This window comes from Lacerta agilis, chromosome 2, assembly GCF_009819535.1.
Source record: "Lacerta agilis isolate rLacAgi1 chromosome 2, rLacAgi1.pri, whole genome shotgun sequence".
Classification (NCBI taxonomy): Eukaryota; Metazoa; Chordata; class Lepidosauria; order Squamata; family Lacertidae; genus Lacerta; species Lacerta agilis.
The window spans coordinates 35,884,317-35,899,273 of record NC_046313.1 but is presented as its reverse complement, the minus strand read 5'-3'; the positions used below and the strand labels follow the sequence as shown (position 1 = coordinate 35,899,273).

The window sequence follows — 14,957 nt, the reverse complement described above, 5'->3', positions numbered from 1 at the left end:
GGGGGGGGGGAGTGCTCATTTATTAATTTTAAAATAACCTGTTTTGCCTCTCCAGAATGGGATGTGTCACTGTTAGGGTGGGAGGGCTCCTCTCTTTTAGTTTTCTCTCTCTCTCTCCTCCCAGCCATTGCTTTTGGGCGTAACCTTGCTTTGGCTCTGAAAACGTAGCTTTTTTTGTGAAAAGGTCATTATGAGCCTTTTGGCAGGCAAAACTCTGCAAAGCAGGTTCCAGGGGCCTGCGCAGCCTCAAATAAGCTACAACAAGTGACTCTCTTTTGCTCACACATCCTTCCGCCCTTTCCTCTCCTGCCAACAAAATTTAAGCCCAAAAGAACAGGGTAGGTGGGGGTGAATCATTAAACAAGGTTCAGTCGAATGCCTACTTGACATCTGAAAGAGAAGCCGTGTCTGAGAGGAAAGGTGGGGGGTGGGAATAAGCTTTTATTAATTGACAGGATTGCAAGGCCTATAAGTGACTTTATTGCCACCTTAGGCCTACTCAGACCATACATTCTACCCCAAAGAACCTTTCCACATGATGAGACGGGAGAGAGAAGTTTCAAAGCTTACACAGTCCCCTGTGCTTTTCTTGGTTTTGGTGCTATATTCAGAACACAAGAGATACTAAGCGCACATAGATGTGTTTATGCTGTTCCGCTGACCATGGTTCATACCTTAGAATCAGGCTGTGTGCTCTCCACCCCCCCCTTCCCTCCACAAGCTAATTCCTCCCTTCATTCTGTTCTGCACATAGCTGTGAACTTTTCCCTTTTTTTTTAAAGGGAAATTCCCTTATTCCGAATAGGATTCCTCGCAAGAAAAGGGAAAAGTTGACAGCTATGGTTCTGCATATTAACCCATGGTTACATCTCCACCAGGGTTAACCACAGTTAAAAGACAGGAAGCTTCATTTTTACAGTCAGGAAACCATGGTTCTCCTGCAACCATACATTGGTGTGGACCACAGGGTCAAGAGAGACCCTGCATTCAAATCAATGCATGGCCTTGGAGAAGAGCTGTAGCTCAGCAGAGTGTGTTGCATTCAGATGGTCTCAGGTTCAATCCATGACATCCCCAGGTAGAGATGGAGAAAACCCTGGTCTGAAACCCTGGAGAACTGCTACAATTAGTGTGGCCAATGCTGAGCTACTTGGGCAGTGGCCCGACTGCATATAAGGCAACTTCCTAATTTCTGTATCTTATCAGGCATTCTGTCTGTGACATTCCTCACCTGGTCGGGGATTGTGCCCTTCCAGAATCTGTCCCAAATGTCATCATGTGCAACTGATCTCTTTTTCCCTCCCACCCACACTTTTGCCTTATACCAGAGAAAAGGCTTTCCAAGGCCTATATTCCTCAAACATTAACCTTTGGGAAATAAGCTGGTTACTGTTCTCACTTAACTTGAGCGGCCTTTAAATGTGGGCATTTATAAATGTTTCCAACTCGCTACCGGACATTAAAATATAGCAAACCCATAAACCGGTAGACCTGCCTTACAACAAGTAGATCCCATCAAGATAGAGGAAATGTTTGTTAAAGTTTGACTTGGCCTAATGCAGAACAACCCCTGAAGGTAACAGGGGCTTATATTTCTGAATTCCGGTAAATTAAGTTTGCAGATCTTGGCTAAGGCACAGGGAAGCAGTTTTCCAGTGAAAACTAAGGAGCTTGGAGTTTAAAAAGCACTTTGAATATACAGAGCAAACTCTCATGGAGTAAAGTGCTTTTCAACATGAGTAAGAGGATTGGAATCCTAGATGAACAGCTGCAAAGAAAGATTATTCAAGCTCAGTGAGGGACCCCAACTTTCCTTCCTTTCAAAAAAAAAAAGATTTGAGGCAGCACTGTATTTTTGTGTGCGCATATAGCGGTTACCTTTGAGCGAGCCTCAGCCCCAAACCTTCTTTGTTTATTCTCAAGTGCTTTAGTAGAGTTCCCATTCCAGATTTATATGCGAGAGTGAGACAGAGTGGAAAGGGAGGGAGGGGAACTGTCTCTAATTTTATTAGTTTTCCTCGCAGTTGGTAGTGCCACTGGCTATATAGCTTTCAAGCTGATCTCAGAAGATTTCAAAGGAAGTTAGTTACTCACTACTTTTTGTCCTCTTCTTAGGAGAAGTAGCTGTTCTCTCTCACACTCAGAAGCCCCATGCTGAATTTCTAATGCAAATTACCCCGTGTCCTGATTCATCATTATGCCCCCCACCCACACAAAAAAGACATCACTGGTTGCCAAAGATGAGGGCATGAAAATGTGTAGCATATTGATGCAAGGAAAGCAAGTAAAAAGACGTTACAGGGACAAAATGCAAGTTCTTTGTAACGTGTAGCTCTGCCCTGCACATCACACAGTGGCCTGGTTCACACGTAAGCCTACGCCATAGTTTGTTTGTTCTTAAAAAAAAAGGAACGTGTTGACAATTTGTCCCACAGATGATGGCTTGTTTTTTGCCTGCTCTTGTGCTTTGGTAGTTTAGTGAGCAGGTGATGGTGCAGGTGTTAAACATGTCATGGTTGGGAAAGGGTGCTAGGTTTGCACATAGCTTGTGGCTTCATAGACCATAGCAAGCCAGAATTAAGCTGCTGCTTAGGGTTTGCTCATAGCACTAAGCCATGGTTTAGCACTGTGTGTGAAACAGGAAAGTGTAGCAACTCCAGCATGAGGAGGCCTGTATCTCCTGGATGATGTTATATAGTTCACTTTTAGCGCCACAGTCCAATGTGAACTTTGTGGTTTTGTGCTTATAGGAGGGGGTGGCATGAACATCAGACACACTATTTTTTTGCCACATATACAGAAATGCTGCCTATTTACATAACTCCAGCCTTAGGTCAGCATACATCAGTGGACCAGTAATTCACTTTCAGCTGCTGAAACTAGCAGCAGACACAACTCACACATTGCTATCCATTAAAAAGGTATTTCCCAGTCTTTGCTCATTCACAAAAACGTTTCAAACTTACTTATGGAGTGGACTGAACCCAAGTAAAGTGCATACATGATGGAGAGAATCTACCATGGCTTCTGCCAATCCTATGCCCTGGGATTTAACATCAAATGACAACAAAGTCCACTGTATAGCATGTCTTTGAATGAAACTCCAAGAAAACACAGAAGATAAATGGGTACCGGTATATGCCATAGGAATATGGCTAAACCCACGGAACATGGTTTACAACACTGTGTTCCCTGCTCCAAGAAGCTTGCTTGGGGAAGTCTAGTTTTCATGGCATTATTTGCAAAGCCCAGATTGAGAATGGAGGAGTGTAAACTAATAAAATGCTGGATCTACTAATTAAAACCATGGCACTCTGCCAAACACTGTTTATGTGCTGATGCACTCTGCAATGTCATAACTCTGGGGGCACAACAGGTCATTAAAGTATTAATATGATGGCTGGGGTGCTTTGATGACAGCTAGGTTAGGAAAAGGAGCAGAAAAAAAATTAAGGGCAGGGTTCAGTAATATCATAAGGGTGCAGGAAGAGAGGCAAGTAGTCATTTAGCTGATGACTGCAGGGAGGGGGAAGTAAGCTCAACATATGGGAAACCTCGTTAAGCAAGAACTTCACAGCTGCCTTCTTTTAGCCCTTCAAAACTATTGTTTAAAGGTTTTAGCTCAGTCAACATAAAAAAGGAATACCAACCACATTATCTCTCAAGCTAGGATCAATTCACACCTTTCTTGAACCTCCCATTAGTCAGTAAGGAAGGCAAAAGCAGCAATACTACACATGATCCCTGGAAGCAATTGCACTGAACTCAATGGGATTTGCATCTGAAATGCATAAGAATGTGGTGTAAAAAAAAGAGACTGAAATCACTAGAATTTAACTGATGGGTCATAGCTACCAAATATGAGCCAGCCTTTCTGTACCACAGTAAACCACAAACCATGGCTTACCTCCCAGGTGATCATGCTTGCTTTATTCCTCCTGCTCACATTTGGGGGAAAGAAACCACCATCCCTGGCTTAGCATTACATTGGAACTGAAGCTTGTTTTGGGCTTACCTTTGTGGTTTGTCTGGAGTAGAACAAACCATGGTCCCTGGCTCAGATGCAACACTAAGCAATGGAGTGTGGTTCATTTCTCCCTAGTGTCAGTGGGGAAGAACTAAGTGAGTGCAAAAGGGCTTATAAATTTATAGCTGAATCTGCAGAAATAATCAGCAGGTGGTTTGCTAGAATATAGGCTAAGGTTACTATCTTATACATCAAGTCCCAATAAATTAAGTGGGACTGAATACTGCACAGAAGTAGGAATGCACCGCAACAGATTTTGTTGCAATGTAGTCTCTAGATATATTCCAAAATATCCAGCTTTAAAATATCTCAGAAAGCAAAAAGAAAAACATAATTGAGAGCAAAATATCCAATAGTCAGTTGCAATGCCAAATACGCCACCTATCAGCTGCTGCGGAGAACTGCAGCAGCTGTTGCAGCCAAAGTAGAGTTACACGTGCAAGGTCACCCCCAAAAAAACAGATGTCTGCAGTCTACACATTTTGAATTGACAGACAGCCAACATTACTTTGCAGAACAGAAAATTTCCATTCGAAAAGACATTAAAAAAAAACCCCAAAAGAATGCTTGAAGCACAAATAGGAGCTGGACTCAAAAGTTGTGTGTGTAAAACTGACTTTGAATTGAAAGTTATTAAGTGGTGCTTCAGTAGCCACAAAATATTTGTATCATGCCTCATCAGAATAAATGATAGCAACTGACCTAATATGATGTGAAATTTCAGCTCTGAAGACCACAATCAGCCCAACCCAGGTGCCTGAAAAACTGCCCAGTCATGAATTTGTCTGAAAACTGGTGGCAGTACCCAGCAAAGCCCTGGCCTTTCCCTGTTTGCTACAAAAGGGAAATGCCCCTTAGGATGCTGTTAATGACTCAGTGCATATTCTTTAGGCCATGCCATGCATTCTTTATTCAATGCAGTTTTGAGGATGGAGGGAATAGAACACATGAAGGTACAAACTTTTGAAAGAAATGGGTTTTTTACATGTTAGTGTAAAAATGGTGGGTCAGAACTCAGTACTGTGCCATGGCCTGCTGTATGGCGGGTCACAACAACAGCACTACCACCACCATACAAATATCTGGCTGAAAACCTAAGTAGTGGGTCCCTAAGGCCTGTTTGGGCCCTAAGGCCTGTTTGGGCTGAAGGCACAGAGGCACCGCTAAATTACACCACATGACAAGATTCATCCTATCAACTGTACATCTTCACTGAGACTGAGGAGATTATAAGATGTGATAAGGCAGGCCTTGCCCCAGGAGAACCACTCCTTTGCAACAAAAGAGTAATTAGGTCACGGAATAGGAGGAACAGAAGCAGAACAATAGGAGTGGAATGAGGAAGGAAGTCTCTGTCCAGCAACAACTGGTTGAATCACTTTCCACTGTACCACTGTACATGCAGGACAACAGGGTCATGTGATTCTCCCAATGTGGTACATGCACTTTCCTACCGGGAAGTCTATCATGTGCAAAGTAGCTCCCAGTTTACAATTCATGGCCTCTCTTTTCAGTCATTTATGTTATCATTTCGATTTGAGGCCTGCCTCACAATTCATACCTGTACACAAGGTGTGGGGTGGAGAGAAAGCAATAATATATATATATATTTTTAAAGGACAGGAGATTTGTGACTTGGTACCTTGAGGTACGCGGGTGACACTGTGGTCTAAACCACTGAGCCTAGGGCTTGCCGATCAGAAGGTCAGTGGTTCAAATCCCCGCGACGGGGTGAGCTCCCGTTGCTCGGTCCCAGCTCCTGCCAACCTAGCAGTTCGAAAGCACGTCAAAGTGCAAGTAGATAAATAGGTACCGCTCCAGCGGGAAGGTAAACGGCGTTTCCGTGCGCTGCTCTGGTTCGCCAGAAGCAGCTTAGTCATGCTGGCCACATGACCCAGAAGCTGTATGCCGGCTCCCTCGGCCTATAGAGCAAGATGAGCGCACAACCCCAGAGTCGTCTGCGACTGGACCTAATGGTCAGTGGTACCTTTACCCTTGAGGTAAAAAAAATAAAAATTCGCTGAACACAGGCTGTTCATTTCAGGAGCTACAAGCAAAGTTGCATAACACTGACCTGCTATAAAGGTAAGAAATATCTGTTTATTTCTTAACATTAGCAACTTTTTCTTCCTGGAAGGAGCTCCTCTTCACCATAACCATTTCTGAAGAGTACAGCTTTCTTTCCAACTACTTTGTGTAGCCAGACAACTGGTGGACTGTAGACCCCCCCCCCGCAGTGCACTATTTTCACATTCACTTTGGCAGACACTGAGCATTCAAAACCAGGACAGTGCAACTGCAATGGATCGTCTCGCAACTTACCAGAAACCATGTGCAAATCGGATGCCGTCCCCTTGTTTATCAGTTCATACTGGAAGCCTGTGATCTTCCTGCTAATGTCCTGCTGAGGGGTGGCCTCGACAAAGAGTCCGCCTTGTTCAAAGCTGAAGCAATGCACTCGGGCGGGGCTGTGATCTCCATCTTGGACCAGCAGTTTCAGTTCTCCAGTTTTTTCCAAATAAATATTTGCTCCTGCGGAGTCCTTGAAGGGCTTTATGCAGACAGTCCAATGCTTGGAAGAGGATGATACAATACTGGGTCGCAGGTTCACTATCAGCGCTCCTGTGGGATACATCCAGTCTATGGATCCTTCGGCGCAGCGGAGGTAGACCTGTTCAACATCTTTTTTGTGAGACTCGTGTGTTAGTCCACTGGGGGAGGAAAGGAAAGACGGAGAGTTTACTGTAAGAGTGCCTCCATTTACAGTATTCAAGAGAATACTGTATATGTTCAAATAAATAAGCTGTGGGAATTTAAATAGTGGCTGTGGAACATGGCAAGGCCATGAAGTTTGAAAAGGCTTTCGGTTATGAATTCAACTCTGGTGCTTACCTCAAAAAGTTGCAACAAGGGAAGCAAACATGGTGCCCTTCAGATGTCACAGACTACAAATCCCATTATCCCTGAACACTGACCATGCTTGGCTGGGGCTGATGGGAATTAGGAGTCCAATGACATACTGTATATAGGACAGCACATTGGCCACCCTTTGGTTACAATAATAATTTCCCTTATCTGGGGCCACGCAACATCTTTGGGAGGTTCAAATTATTAACTTTTATAATAGACGTTGAGTGACAAGGCTTAACTCGCTCACAAAAGCTGTGGATGACAGATAATACTGAGGTTTGTTCAGCCCTCCACTGCATTCACACCAGCCACCCAAATCTCCCTGTGTTCATGTAAATCAGCCTTTCCCAAGCTCTGGTTCCCACCAGATGTTGTTAAACTCCAAACCCCGTCATCTCTGACCATTGGCCATGCTGGCTGGAGCTCATAGGAGCTGGAGTGTAGCAACTTATGAAAGCAGATGAAACAATTGAGAGAATATAAGTGATGTTAAACCCCAGGAATCAAATGGCTTTGCTGCTATGCAAGAGCAGGGGGAAGAAGAGGGATACATATTTAAGCTCAACCAGCGTTTAAAATTAGTTGTGGGAGATATTACTGGGAAGGAGGAGAGGGAATAGGAAGCAGCACACAGCCCAACATATGGTTTCCATTTAAGGGCGAAGTGGCTGACATTATTGGGAATGTCAGTATAACATTCTGTTCAGAGGTTACATGAGGAAGCTCCAAAAAAGTCAAATTCTAATAATCATCATCATAATACTGTCTACAAACACATGCTGCTGAATAATCCTGAAAGCCACATCAAGAGCATAGATGCTTGTGGGAGAAGGAGCTGGTTCTTGACCTCTGTGCTTTTGCCCTCCAGCACAAAGAAACACTTGATATATTTGAGATCTGCATCACTCAGCTGGGACATGAGATGCAGACAGTGTTCTTTGCCACAGTGTGGTCTGGTGGTGGGCAGATTGTTACACTGAGCTGGATTCAAACCCCTCTTCTCAAAAGGAGTAACTGACTGTGCCCTTATCACCCACATTTACAAAAATGAAGTCAGAAGAAGAAGAAGAGTTTGGATTTGATATCCCGCTTTATCACTACCGGAAGGAGTCTCAAAGCGGCTAACATTCTCCTTTCCCTTCCTCCCCCACAACAAACACTCTGTGAGGTGAGTGGGGCTGAGAGACTTCAAAGAAGTGTGACTAGCCCAAGGTCACCCAGCAGCTGCATGTGGAGGAGCGGAGACCCGAACCCGGTTCACCAGATTATGAGACTACCACTCTTAACCGCTACACCACACTGGCTCTCGCACAGTCACAGTCTCACAGTCTAGTTGTGTGGCTCCAGTCATGCCAGGGGAGCCACTACCTACAGTGTTTGGTTCAAAAATCCAACGTACATGAAAGTCCCACTCCTTTAACCCAGTCACATCTGTCATTCTCAATGGTGAGAGCAAAGCAGTTGACAGCATGCTAACTGGACTCTGCAACCCATCAAACCTCAGATAATCTACGTTTTAGTAATGACTTTACTGTGATTGCATCTAGTGAAGAAGTTGCTGGATTTCCCTCTAAACGCAATTTGCGTTATCAACATCATACGAGCAAAATTCTATTCCTGCTCCAAAATGTGATCACTCTTCAGCGGGAATAAAGCTATCTAGAAAGGAAGATATAAGTCATTGGAGAAGAAAATGGGAGTTTCGCTTTGAAGTTTCCACAGTAAGCAAGCTTGACATTGGGACAATGGATTTATGCATGAGATGTCTGCAAGTTTTCCTTGTTACTGAAAGGAAAGTGGCTACACTGTAGAAGTTTTCATTGGGGCCAATTATATCCCACAAGCAGCAAATGGGGTAAGGCAAAATTGGGAAGAGCAACCAGTCAGGGGTAACATGCCAAGTTCCTAATGGAATGGAGAACACTGAATGCAATTTCAAGAAACACATAGATTTCCTTTGCTAAAGACTCGTGACCTAGTTAAAGCTGCCACTCACTAGAGTGGTCAGGATGGAAGTACATCTTTTGCATGGGGTGGTCAGAAGATTCATTACCAAAAGGTATGAAACATGAAATTAAACATCTAATATGTAAGAGGCCTGACAGGACAACAATGCATTTAATTTAACTTCTATTGGTTCCTGGCCAAATAAAAATGGAAACAGAGATCTTGGGGAGGAGGGTGGAGAGAAATAAAGTAAAAAAGTAGGTCTGGCATTTTTGATTTAAACATCTTAGGACTTTTGTGATCTTTAATTATGGAGATTGGAGATTGGCCACCACAGTACAGGTACTGATGCACTACATCTCTTCACAAATTTTTGGCAGTACCTGTAACCTCATCTGCTGCCACAGGGCAAGCTATTCCCAGGGCCTGGGGTCACACAAAGAGAGACCTACTGGTATTTCTCCCAATGTAATCAGACTGAATGCAGACAGGAGATTATGTGGGGAAAGCCCTAACATTCTGCGGTAACAAACATCTTACAAAGGCAGACTACAAGGATACAGATGGGATGTAAAATACTAGGGCTGGTCACAGCCTTCCTGGTTGAAGGAATCTCCCCAATTCCCCCAGGAATCAATTGCCTCAAGCTGCTTCTTTAAAAAAAAAAAAAAAACATGCTTGCTTACAAAATCCACCAGTTAAGAATTGGTGCAGTTTATTGATTACATTACCATATAGCTGAACCTTGTTTCAAGGACCTCACAGCACAATAGCACTTTAAAGTGCAACCCTAACTGGGACCAGAGAGGAGTGAGAAGCTAAACATGCAGCTAGGGACCCCAAGACCTTTGGCTGACACTCGGCCAGGATGGCCACTGTGCGGCTCTTCCTTTCCTTTGTGCTATGCCAGCTACAGACTGGTGCAATGGAGGGGCCTGGGAATGGAGCTCCTTAGAGGGATCTCTAGGGAGTGCTGGATGCAAAGCCACTTGGTGCCCTTCCCTGAAAACAGCCTACCACACCAACAACCCTTTCCAGTGTCAGATAACAACATTGGGCAGGGAAGGATTGCATTATTAGGTCTCACAACAACCCTGTGAGGTAGAAGTTGGTTAAGTCGAAAATGTAAAACCTTGCCTGTGACCTATCCAGTGAACTTCAAAGCACAGCAGGATTCTGAACCTGGTATTCCAACTTCCAAACTCATCCCTCTAGTTCAGGGATGGCCAACTTCCAAAAGACTGCGATCTACTCACAGAGTTAAAAACTGGCAGTGATCTACCCCCTTTTTGTTGAGCTTTTTTTTAGGAAGGAAAGCCCTGTTTTTGGGGGGTTCATGTAAAAGCTGTTGAGCTTCTTTAGGGAAGAGGAAAGTGACATTGAGCTCTTTTTTTTTTTAGGAAGGAAAGCCCTATTTTTGGTGGTTCAGGTCATTTTAGGGGTGCAGGGCAAAGATGTTGAGCTTTTTTTTTTTAGGAGAGCCAAAGTTTTTTAGCTTCTTTGAGGGGAGCCACTGATCTACCAGTGATCTACCACAGACGGCCAGTGATCTACCTGTTGGACATGCCTGCGTCTAGTTGAACCATGATGCCAAAGCAGTTATCCATTAAATAGTAACCACTGACTACGGCAGCTGTTGTGGTGCCTGCCGGATGTTGCTAGACTGCAACTTCCATCATCCCTTACCATTGGCCATGCTAGCTGAGGCTGCTGGGAACTGGAGTCCCAAAAAGCATTTTATGGACATCACACCAGCCACCCCTGTAAACAGAGAGGTGCATAGGCTGCAGAATCACTCCTTGGACTTTCCAGAAGGCCAAAAGCTCAATCTGTTACCCATGTAATGTTCTTAGATGTATATAAGCACATAGGACCATAGATCTGCCTAGTCCAGTACCCTGACTCTCAAAAATGGGCAGCCACATGCCTCCAGGAAGCCCTCAAGCAGCACACATGGGGGCAACAGATCTCTCACTGCTGGTATCCTGACTGTGATCTGGGATGTGGCATATATGCATCATAACTAGGCCTACCCTTCCAAGAAAAAACTGCCTTAAATCAAGTCAGGCTATTAGTGTATTCACACTGACTGGGAAGCAAGTCTCCAGGGTTTCACACAGGTGTCTTTCCCTCTACTACCTGGAGATGCCAGCGATTGAATCGGAGACCCTTTGCATGCAAGACAAGTGCTCTAGCACTGAGCTACAGCCCTCCCCACACTATTCTACAGCCTAGGCAGTATGGCTCAGACCAGAGGCACCTGTTTTGGTCAGTTCCACCTATTTTTCAGACGTCATATGTTCTCTGCTTGTGCAACCACAATAATGTGTCATTCCATGAAACTTAAAATACATGATGACAGACGGGGGGGAGGGGGGAAGAGGAGAATGGTTGGGTCAGCCTCACAACAGGAAAGTGAGTCATGTTGCTTACACACATTCCCTGTGGCTGGCATTCAGAACACTGAAGAGCTTAGAAGAGAGACTTCATTCATCAGCATAGCAATATATTAATGAGCTGGTCTAGGGCAGTCGCTGAAAGACCAAGAAGAAATCAGGAAGTTCTTGGCTTAAATGTTTTGCCTCTAAGAGGCAATTTTAAGCATGCCACTCTCTAGGACCCCAGTCTAGGTTCGAAAGTATCCCACCTTATAGGTTTGTTGTTAGAGCTGGGTTTAGGGGCAGATGATCCAAGCAAATCGCGAGGGCTATTAAAACGTATTTTTGTGGTAAACCACACTGATGCCAATAGAAAATGCTTCTGTTTCAGGCAGATGTATTTAGGACCGCAGCCTGAGAAATAGTGGGTTTTGCAGAAAAAGCTACCTGTTTCAGCAAAACACAGTGTCAGGAACTGTGGCGGTGAAACTGTTAAAATTATGCCCTGAGTCAGTTGCCCATTACAATTATCTGATTTCTTCAACCCCCCCCCCCCAGCAAGTGGCCCATATCACTATTTTCAGCTATTATCTTTCTAGATAATGGAAAAAAAATGCCAATGTACATGTGACAATCCTTGACAATCAAGATAATTTGTTACCATCTGGATTCCCATCCCCAGTAAAAGTAAATAGAGGTGCCTGGATTCTCTCTCACACCCCAAACTACAACAGGAATCAACTGAAAAGAATGTAACAAAAACTTTATTTCCGCCTCTTTGATCTTTAGCTATTCCCCAAAATAGTCAAGTTATTACTCAAAGCCGCCCAATTTATTAGATTTATGCCTGTTTTAAAGTCTTCCACTGGTACCCCATTTGGGTTTTTTTTTAAGTGTCCCGAAGAAACCAAATACAGATTACAGATGCACTCCATTTAGCCATGGTTTCATTTCTGAATGAAAATTCCCCCCCCCAGTCATGATCTATAAAGGGTTTTCGAAAACCATAAAGACACATTAAAATGATTACAGCGGATTAAAGTGGGGGGTGGGGAGGAGCTTTTGGAGCCAAGCAGTTTAAAAAGATTTCACAACCAGAACGATTAGCATAGCTGTGGCAGACATGGAACACTGGGTAAGAATCTGCCATCAGCGATGCTGATTTAAATCTGAAGGAACAGGAGTGACGTGATGCCACAGGTGTAACAGAGACCAGACCAGTATCTTTTCAGAGATCAGTATTGTTCAACAACAGGTGAACTCCAGAGGAAGTTCGGGCAAATGTTAAAAATACCCACAAGTACGCACCACTTTTACGATTTCCGAGGAAGAGCTAACTCCACCCAGAACAAAAAAAAAAGCAGGCCTCTCCATAAAAAAAGTTTTTTTTAAAAAAAAATATTAAGGTAAGTAACCCAATATGGCAAAGAACCAAAACCAAAAAAAAAAAAATCCTGAATTAATCAAGTGTGTTCGAATTTGTGGGAGTGTGGGGGAGAGACCTGTCCTACTAATCAGGTGCGTTCCAAAGCGGGGGCGGGAATGTTAAGACAGCGAAATCCCACCGAGGGGATTTAAACAAAACCGAAGCCAGCGCTTGCTTGCTCGCTCTCTCTCTCTCTCTCTGCGTTGCAGCTTCGCCAAGCGCGAACAATCCGCACCAACCCTGTCAACTCGCCTCCTAAAAGGGAGGACTTACAAGCCTATTGTGTTACAGCGAAGTGAACGCTTGAATGCAGAAGGTCAGCGGCGAGCAGTTGCAGAGTGTGTTATTCGGGTGTTGGGTTGCACAGATGTGGCCGGTGTCGCTGCGTGGTCAGTCCAGAGAAACGCTCTACCTTTGTCTGAGAAAAGCCAAGCCGCCTTCCCGCTCCCCACCCCACTCCCGCCTTTGCCCGTTGCTTTGGCAATACTCATCCTGAACACTCCTGGAATGTTAATCAAAGTGCCCCCTCCTCCTCCTCCCCTCCGCGCCCCCCCTCCCGCTTCCAATAAATCAGAGCAAACAGCAGAAGAGGAGGAGGAGAGGTTGCTTTTATCGCTTCGCAACAATCAAATCCATGTGTCCGTGAGCCGCTGGAGCAAGTGAGCCCAGCGCGGGACGAAGCGCCTCTTCAATTCTTCTCCCCCCCCCCCACACACAGCCAGTTACTCCAACCCAGAGCGAAACTTTACTTAACAAAACCGGGAGAATAACTAAGGGACCCCCTCACTCCCCTCTCCCTGCATTCATAAGGCCACTACTGCGGGCAGAAGTTGCAAGAGGAACCAAGCATTCGCTCCGCGGTGAAGCCGGATCCAAGCCCCGGTTCTCTCGAAGAGCAAAAGAGAAGAAATGATCGTAAAACAGAGGCCGGGGGGGGCGGTGAGGAAGAGCTCCAAAAGCAGAGCCCAAAGGACAGCATCTGCCCGCCCTTTCTGCGCCCCTAAGTGGAAGAGCTGCAGCGCCTCTAGGAGGGAGCGCGCTCGGTTTAAAGGAAGAGTTGACCCTCCTCGGAGGTGGCACGGAGAACTGCCCACCGAGAGAGTAAAGAAGATTGGATCGGGCAGAAAGGAGAGAGGGAGGAGGGCGCATCCCAAGCCGTGCAAAAACCTTGCAGGAGCGCATCCAGGGGAAGCAAAGCCTAGGTGCGGGGATATGCCCGGACAAAGACCGAGCAGTTGGCAGCGCACATGGAGCGCCAGGCTGATCCGTGTTCCCACCGGGCGCCGAGGGTTCCCCGTCCGACCGGCCCGCCCCGCGAGCTCTTACCTCCCCTTCCAGCTGCACAGATCGCTCGAGTACTGCGCCGTGCAGCCCCTGTCCAGCGCCAGCAGCCCCAGCAGCAGCAGGAGCGGCGACGGCGGCGGGAGCACCAGCAGCCCAGGCGCCGGGGCTCTCCGCATGGTCCCCGCCGGGCTGCTCGGGAACAGTTCCACCAGACGAGGCGAGAGGAGAGCGCCCGCGGCCAGCGCTACATGGCGAGCGGCGGAGGCGGTCCGGATCGAGCCCTTAGCACGAGCTGCCCATCCCCTCCGTCCGGCCACTCAATCGGCGCAGCAGCCTACTAGAGCTCTCTCCAAGCCGGCGCTCGCTCTGGCTTCGCAGAGGGCGGGGAGCCGGGCCAAGTCAAGAAACCACCCACTCGAGCGTCAGCTAAGAAAACCCGCACCGGAGTATTCGCGGAGCGGACTCGGCTCCTTCCTGCACTGCTGAGCTGCTCTTGGAAGCACTTAGGAGAGGCGGGTGTTCTTTTTGTGTCAAGGGATTTCTTTGGAGCACGTCACAGGCTCGGATACGTAGGGGACGAGGGGGTCTTCAAGGCTCCCCTCAAAAAAATTGAGGGGGCTGCCCTCCCCAAGTGGATGGGCATTGCCAGTCAAATAGTGATCGATTGTGCAGGGCAGGGCTTACTTGCCCACCCCCAATATTTTATCTTGATGATGGTCTGGGACTCTGCACTCTTAAACAGGCACAAATCCAACAAGTACTGTATAGCAGGGGAAGGGAAAGCAGCACTAGCTAGATGTCCACCTGGCACTCAGGTGTCACACCTGGACCCTGTTTTCTTATAAGCCAGCAGTTGCACGAAACCACAGTCTTGCTGATGGAAATGGTACAAGAAACCTAAACTGGTGCAGAAGTGGCTTGGAAGATTGGCACTGCAATCCTACGCATCAGTCTTAGCCAATCTGTGCTCTCAAGATGCACTGGA

At 46.0% G+C, this 14,957-nt stretch overlaps 1 protein-coding gene across 1 annotated transcript in view; it reads right to left on the bottom strand.

Moving 5' to 3' along the window:
• The window catches only part of METRNL (meteorin like, glial cell differentiation regulator), a 28,914-nt gene extending 14,494 nt beyond the window's left edge, over positions 1 to 14,420 (bottom strand). Inside the window, exons 1-2 of the mRNA XM_033139522.1 lie at positions 14,015 to 14,420; positions 6,350 to 6,738 (exon numbers count right to left, since the gene is read on the bottom strand). Coding sequence (XP_032995413.1) covers positions 6,350 to 6,738; positions 14,015 to 14,148 — 523 coding nt within the window. The 5' untranslated portion in view covers positions 14,149 to 14,420. The remainder of the gene's footprint in view (positions 1 to 6,349; positions 6,739 to 14,014) is intronic.
• Positions 14,421 to 14,957: the final 537 nt, after the last annotated feature.